This window comes from Bactrocera tryoni, chromosome 1 (genome assembly GCF_016617805.1).
Source record: "Bactrocera tryoni isolate S06 chromosome 1, CSIRO_BtryS06_freeze2, whole genome shotgun sequence".
Taxonomy (NCBI): Eukaryota; Metazoa; Arthropoda; class Insecta; order Diptera; family Tephritidae; genus Bactrocera; species Bactrocera tryoni.
Window position 1 is genome coordinate 56,764,473 of NC_052499.1, and position 7,063 is coordinate 56,771,535.

Here is a 7,063-nt window from a genome sequence, read left to right on the forward strand (position 1 = left end):
TAGTTGGCTTTTTGTTTTTCTCATGAATTTTTTGTTTACACTTTGATGACTTTGAGTTATTTACAATCTATCTGTTATCACTAAAAAATGCTTTTTTATTCCTTAAAACGTTTGACATTTTTTCATAATAAAAACAAAACTCTACAAGAAAACGGCTGATTTTGACATTATGGATCCAATTACTTTTGACAAATTATTTTCTCTTTGGCTATCGACACAACTCTATATAATTAAAACATGACCAAAGTGTACACATTATGAGTTCCACTTCTTGTATTGGAAAAATATATATGTATGTATATGTACATACAAAAAATATGTACCTACATACATACATACATATATGATCTCCTCAACAATTTTTATTTCATTTATTTTATTTGAATTTCTGTTCAAGTTTTTTAACTACCGATTAAGGTTAGAATTGTATCTCTTTTAACAGAACTAGTCATGTCATCTTAACCGTAGATACAAAGAAAGCCTAACTCATCTATGCGATAATTTAAAACTGCAACGGTTGCAAGAGGAACTGACAATAGTGGAGGCTTCCATGTACGACAAGCTGCACATATAATGTTTGGCCATTTGTCTCAATATTAACCATATTATTTCTTTATTATTATGTTGTGAAGTCTATCCATACGCCTAACATTGCGAAAATTTTCATTAGTAATAATTAGCCTTTACGGCATTCCATTGATTCTAGGACAGACCGAAAGTTCATCTTCGTAACAATCATTTTTTTTGGATTATTGAAATAGAGAAGCAGTTAAAGATTGCTAATCATTGTATAAAATGGAAAATGTGGGTCCTACATACGTACATACATACATATAATGTATACCCGGAGAATTAAATATGTTGAGTTCTGTTGCACAAATAAATATAAGCCCACTAATATTTGCAAAATCATCTAAATAAAATACTGTATAATAATACTAAAAATATGCAATTAGTTGATAAAAATCAAAATAAAAAACTTACGAGGAAAATTTCGATTTTTAGAAGTGCGAAATATGCACTAGAAGCTTCCACAGAAATTCGCAACATCTGCATGCATGAGTGCATGTGTGTGTACGGCACAAATTTTGTAAATCAAGAATTAAACTAAAAGTCCATAGATTAACGCATACTTTACTGTAATAAACATATGCAGCAATCACAGTTAATATCAAATATAAAAAAACAGTTTGTTATTAATATTTTACAAAGTTTTTTTAAATCAAAATAACTACTACGATTCCGTTTGCAAACGGTAAATTCACTTCCTACACTTCCTTTAAGCATTTGTAATTACGTTCTACAAGCGAACAATTTTAAAAACTGAACATACTGCACGGAATAGACTCCACAATTTTCTCTCCATTTGTGGCTTACCGCTTTCGTAACTTGCTTGCGATGACATTCATCATTGTCAGTTTTGTGAACATGCTCATTTGCGCAACGCTTGTCAGTGCTGCGTTTGACATTTGGATTTTGTGACTTTTTCGGCTTTTAAGAAAAAAATAAAAGATCTGAAAGTGAAGAAGAAGACCAAATAGAAGTTCTTTATATTTTTTATACTCATCAAAACCGCAGCGTGATTTTATTTATTCTTCATTGAGAGCGCTAAGCGTTCGATGTAAAAGTAAGCGGTTTTAGCTGACGTGCAAACGAAATTACGATCCGTATAGGATTTCGGCATAAAAGCGTGCAGTTAATTACCGAATTGTTTGCCTGTGGAAGTGACCCTGAGTGCGAACTGTGTGGTATAGTTGAATACGTGCAGTGTGAAGTGCCGCCGCGTAGACGTTGAAGAATTTGTCGGTGTTGAAATAGTCAAGACAAGGTCGAACCGCTTGATAGCGTACCAAATCTAATCAACAGAAATTGTTATATCTTACATCTGCGTTAAAAGCATAAATTAATCGAAATGGTAAGTAATACACGGTTAGTGTAATTTTGGTGGTAAGGATTAAGAGTAGGCCGCAGCGGCGAAAACAGCAACAGCGGACACTGAAAGAGTAATAGCATAACAACAACAGTGCTGTGAAATCAGCTGCTGCTACTGTCAATGTCGCCGCCTAAAGCTTGACGTCGACGTAGTCGTCACTGTTAACGCAGCCACTCTATCGTGCGCCCGCAGCGAAATGAACTTTGACCAAAATAATGATTACAAACAATTGTTAATAAAAGATTTTCTTCCTCCCACCAGGATGTGTTTCTTATGATTCGAAGACATAAAACAACAATTTTCACAGATGCAAAAGAGAATACAAGCGTCGCGGAACTGAAGCGTATGATTGAAGGCAAGTAAAAATTGTTGAAATTAAATAAAAATAAAATATTATATACATATATATAGATGACTAATATATATACATTCATTTAATTGTTTACAGGCATCTTAAAGGTGCGTCCGCATGATCAGAAGCTATACAATCAGGACAATGAGGTGATGGAGGACGAGAACACCTTGCAAGATTATGGCATACAGATGTCAACGGCCAAGGCGCAAGCTCCGGCACAGTTAGGACTAGCATTAAGGTGAGTTTGAAACAAAAACGACAAGTAATTACTGCAGGTACTGTTGCCGTAAAGGCATATAAAGCGCAGGTAATCGTAGCTCGGTTCAAGTTCAGCAAGTGTCTGATTACTCAGTTGTGTTATGGTTTATTTTATTTTTATTTTTTTCAAGCGACGCTGTTATCAATTAATTAGCATCCGTATTCTGAAATCACTGAATATTATTTGTTTTATTATTTTGAAATTGTAGCTTGTTTTTACTTCAATATAAATATTTCCAAGCTTGTTATATGTTTCAGTGTATTGGTTAATTTTTTATGTCAAATACACATTTTTATGTGTTTATTTTTGGAAAATGGACCTGTCATGCCCACGCGTCGTGTATTTGGCTCGCGCCAACAATTGTATCTATCTTTTGCAGAGTAATTTGTACACTATATGTTTACTCATAAATATGCGCTCTGAAATGCTTTAAAGAATCCAGTAAAACCACACATAATATTTTAATTTGTTTCTTTATCAACTTATAAAATTCTTCTAATTAATGTTTTGCAGAGATGAGCATGGTGAATTCGAGCCGCTCGAGATAACGCCATATTCATCCCCACCAGATCTACCTGAAGTTATGAAGAATCAAGAGGCAGCTAACGGTCAAGAGCAGGTTGCATAAAATAACTTAGAACATGGAAGTATCTAACACAACCACAACAACAACAGCAACAAAAACGATGTAGAAAAACAGACCGGTCTTAATTGATACTACATACATACATAATGGCACGCAGGAAATGCTTATTTTTAAAAACATCAATTAAATTTATAAAAAAAATCTTATTTTCAACTTCAGCATTAAGTAAATAATTTTGTTAAATGCTTTCTTAAACAAAAAACACAAGCGCCTTGCTCTTGTTAAACACTATCAAGTTAATTAATTTGTAGACATGTGACCATGAAGCAAGGCAACAAAACTTCCCAAACTTTAATTATTGTAATTTTTTTGGAACTTATTAATATTATTTTTATTACTACATTCTAAATGCAACAATTTTGGTCGAGATATATTTGTTAACTAATTAATTTAAATTCTTGAATGAAGATATGCAAATGAATTTATAATTTAAAATTATGATTCTTACCTTTGATAACGTATATTTGTGTCAAACAAATTTAAACATTGTTTACGTTATGAAAAAAATTTGATCATTGTTTCCTTTACTTACATAATTTATAAATTGTTAAAAGTTAAAAAAGTAAGTTCACTCTTAACATATTATTAAAGAAAAAAAAAAACCAAAACTTTATTTAATGCTATTAGTAAACGGCTCAAATTCGCGTGAAATAAACAATTAAATTGAGAGGCAAACTACGAAAAAAAATTATGTAATATAAAAATTATACAAATTTCGCAGACATCTCTAATATATAAACAAAACAAGCATTCTGACACTAAATTACATTTCATATGCACACATAGTTACACATCTTAGCACTCTTTTTGCAATAATTTAACGAAACCTAATGTTTAGAAAACAAAAAGAAACAAAAAAATTAAATGAAAAGCGAAGTCGCTTTATAATAAATTATATTGTAAAGCCTTATGAAAATCTCGACGATATACAATATAAAATAAAAGCAAATATACGAGATGCGTAGCGATTTGCGGAGTTGGTGAAACAGATTTATGAATTACTGTATATTCGGTTAATTTTATTAATTAATTAACATAATTGTAATCATAAGAATTAATTATTAAAAAATGAAAGGAAATCACTTGTATGCGTTGTATTGACTTAGTTAATTAAGACCACACACTGGTACAGATGTCTCACTTTACTAGCCTCTCTAGTCAGAGTCGTTGCTGTTACTGGTATCATCAACAGTTTGTTGATCGGTCGTTTCAAGAAATGTAACGTTGTTTGCTTGCTGTAGTTCTAAGTTTTCTAAGTATTCTTGCAGTCGATCTTGGAAAAAGTTTATATATGTTTGCTTTTGCGAGGCAGTAGCAGGGAAATAATGCCCGCCCGGATGTTCTAATATTTCGGCATTTTTAAAATGTCTCGCCAAATCTTGACTCATCTCTTTTGGTATGATATCATCGCTAAGTCCGTATATGTGTAGCGTAGGTATGGTAATAATTTCTTCGTATGCGCTTTTGTGCGCCAAACTACCAGAAAGAAAACCGGAGGATAATATAGCAAAATCGGGACGTATGGAGGTCACTGCAAATTTGAAATTTATTGTTTTGTTCTTGAGTACATGAATTACCAAAGCACACAACATACTCACATTTCTTTTTCGCTAGACCACAAATTAAACCGACAAAACAAGCGCCCTGCGAGAAACCTAATAAACCTTGGAATGGCCCTTGTTTATCCCACGCTTCCTCAACTAAACCTAGGCTTTCTTGAAAACCAAATGCCGGTCCTCCTTTATTTGTACCTTTAAAGGTACCATCATCTTTGTTGGCCCACCAACTACGTTGTTCAGCTGCCTGATCACCACCTGATTCTGGTAGTATCACTTGATGTGGGGCCGTGAGAAACACGAACTCAGCATATTTGCCAGCAAATTTTCGAAAAGAACCCAATTTATTTTTGAGTGCATCACCAGTTTGGCGATAACCGTGCAGACATAGCACTCTCACTTTGTCTTTAATTTCCAACTGTTGTTTTTGTTTCGCAACTTTTGATGTCGAGCTGCTAGCTACAGATGTGCTGTTAGACATGGTATTCAACTTTTTAAATACAATTAAAGACCGGCACAAAATTTTGAACAACGAGCCATGGAACTTTTAAAGGTTATATCAGCTGTGCAAAGCCATTTGTTGGCCTTTTGTTTATCTCTTGCTGGCATATGTTAATGACAATTCGATGGTGTGTTCAGTGGTGTGCGTACAATTATAGCAAACACAAAATTTACATGCCATAAATTAAAAAATAAGTAATTAAACGGCGTTAATATAATTTAGTTTTCCAATAAGTTCTGTCTATAAAATTTTTTACTCGCATTGGAATTTAATACAATTAAATCGAAGTGAAGTCACCACGCTTTCGCCGCTATTGCTGTTTGACATTTGCCTGACAATTGTCATTTCGTTGCGCGTTTCCTTATGTAAATACTAGTAAATACCGCTTGATCATATCATTTTTACCACAATCCTGAATTAAACTCCTAGTACAAGGTGCAGTTGCTATTTAAATCAACATCCTTACTTTATTGTAATATTTGTAGACAAAATGCTGCTCACGGCCCCACTCCTATCGAAGTCTACCTTTTTTGGGTCTTTGGTTAATAAATGCAGGCAAGTGATAAAAAATCAACCGTCCAAGTCTTCCAACATTAATGACAGACAAACGAACAAGATTAACGATTTACAATCATCAAATTCTTTCACTGCCACACACTCCGTAACTGCTCCTATCTCCATCTCCTCTACCGACAGGCCAGCGGCCATTGCCAACTTCAGTGTATCCACAAATGTCACAACATCTGTACGCACACTTGAAGAGAAACTTGGTCTACCACCACGACCAAAGAAACCGCTCACACCCTACTTTCGCTACATGCAGGAGCAACGTCCCAAAATACTTGCGGAAAATCCAAAATTCAGCACCACCGACATAGTGCGCGTGTTATCGAAGCGTTGGAGTAATGCAGATGCCGCATTGAAAAAACGCCTGCAGGACGACTACAAGCGTGAACAACAAGAGTTTGTGGAAATTCGTGCCAAATATGAGGCGAAAATGACTGATGAACAACGTGCCGAACTGAAACAGCTTAAGCAAGATGTACAAGACGCTAAAGACCGCCGAATGATGCGAAAGCGTATTAAGGAACTCGGACGTCCGAAAAAACCTGCTTCTGCCTTCTTACGCTTTCTCATACAAGAACGTACAAATTCGCCACAAACGCCTAAACAAACATACCGTGAATGGCATCAGAAGTGCACAGAAAAATGGTCACGCCTCTCCGACAAGGAAAAAGAGGCGTACTTAATAGAATCCCGCAAAGACATGGAAGTGTACAAGTGAGCATATTTCCACGTTATTAAGAAAAATTATATTATGGTAGTTTTTATGTCAATTCTGTATTGTAGAAAAGAAATTGCGCTTTGGGAAGAGAAAATGGTGCGCCTGGGAAATATTGATGTTGTGCGTCATGGTAATTTGATTGATCCTCCAGAACCAAAACCAAAGGTTATCAAACCAATCGCCTAGTCGGGATTACAAATTAAATATTTTTACTTATCTTTATTCATTTGTTGTATTAGGTGCATTTTATTTACATTTTTTGCATATAAAATACAAAAAACAGGAGTACGTATTTCGTTAAAAAGTACATGCTAATTTATTATATTGTGTGCGCAGTAAGCGAGGTCTTGCTGTTTAGCTCCGTAGGTATATAAGCACCTAATATTTAATCATATTTGCATACATACATATATATACAAAGTATATATTCCTAGTTTTGTTTTTGAACTTATCTTTTTCGTTAAATAAAATGTAGGTAAGAAAAATTTGTAAATTCAATTGTTATTTTTTATACAAAATAGCTATGA

The 7,063-nt window shown here is 34.1% G+C and overlaps 3 protein-coding genes across 6 annotated transcripts; 2 read left to right on the plus strand and 1 right to left on the minus strand.

Moving 5' to 3' along the window:
- The first annotated feature begins 1,454 nt into the window (after positions 1-1,454).
- LOC120773393 (elongin-B) lies at positions 1,455-4,041 on the plus strand. Its single transcript, XM_040102243.1, has 4 exons — positions 1,455-1,915; positions 2,195-2,288; positions 2,382-2,526; positions 3,061-4,041. Exons 1-4 carry the CDS (start codon positions 1,913-1,915, stop codon positions 3,173-3,175), a joined length of 357 nt encoding a protein of 118 aa, XP_039958177.1. The 5' UTR covers positions 1,455-1,912; the 3' UTR covers positions 3,176-4,041.
- A 120-nt stretch (positions 4,042-4,161) lies between these two features.
- On the minus strand, positions 4,162-5,380 carry LOC120773391 (esterase GA18864). Its single transcript, XM_040102229.1, has 2 exons — positions 4,792-5,380; positions 4,162-4,724 (listed from the first exon to the last, which is right to left on the minus strand). Exons 1-2 carry the CDS (start codon positions 5,228-5,230, stop codon positions 4,348-4,350), a joined length of 816 nt encoding a protein of 271 aa, XP_039958163.1. The 5' UTR covers positions 5,231-5,380; the 3' UTR covers positions 4,162-4,347.
- Positions 5,381-5,524: 144 nt separating this feature from the next.
- Positions 5,525-6,843, plus strand: LOC120773364 (transcription factor A, mitochondrial). Of its 4 annotated transcripts, none has more exons than XM_040102217.1 (4): positions 5,525-5,616; positions 5,737-5,806; positions 5,948-6,532; positions 6,602-6,843. In XM_040102217.1, exons 2-4 carry the CDS (start codon positions 5,742-5,744, stop codon positions 6,720-6,722), a joined length of 771 nt encoding a protein of 256 aa, XP_039958151.1. In that variant the 5' UTR covers positions 5,525-5,616; positions 5,737-5,741; the 3' UTR covers positions 6,723-6,843. The 4 variants fall into 4 exon arrangements, with proteins under 4 accessions (XP_039958151.1, XP_039958136.1, XP_039958142.1 ...); XM_040102208.1 differs by having other exon boundaries at positions 5,596-5,686; XM_040102202.1 differs by having other exon boundaries at positions 5,737-6,532.
- Positions 6,844-7,063: the final 220 nt, after the last annotated feature.

Coding starts and splice junctions, on each gene's coding strand:
- LOC120773393 (XM_040102243.1), top strand. Junction 2,289..2,381: donor ACTGAAGCGTATGATTGAAG/GCAAGTAAAAAT, acceptor AATTGTTTACAG/GCATCTTAAAGGTGCGTCCG. Junction 2,527..3,060: donor CAGTTAGGACTAGCATTAAG/GTGAGTTTGAAA, acceptor AATGTTTTGCAG/AGATGAGCATGGTGAATTCG.
- LOC120773364 (XM_040102202.1), top strand. CDS start 5,742: ATGCTGCTCACGGCCCCACTCCTATCGAAGTCTACCTTTTTTGGGTCT. Junction 6,533..6,601: donor AAAGACATGGAAGTGTACAA/GTGAGCATATTT, acceptor TCTGTATTGTAG/AAAAGAAATTGCGCTTTGGG.
- LOC120773391 (XM_040102229.1), bottom strand. CDS start 5,230: ATGTCTAACAGCACATCTGTAGCTAGCAGCTCGACATCAAAAGTTGCG. Junction 4,725..4,791: donor TGGTCTAGCGAAAAAGAAAT/GTGAGTATGTTG, acceptor TCAAATTTGCAG/TGACCTCCATACGTCCCGAT.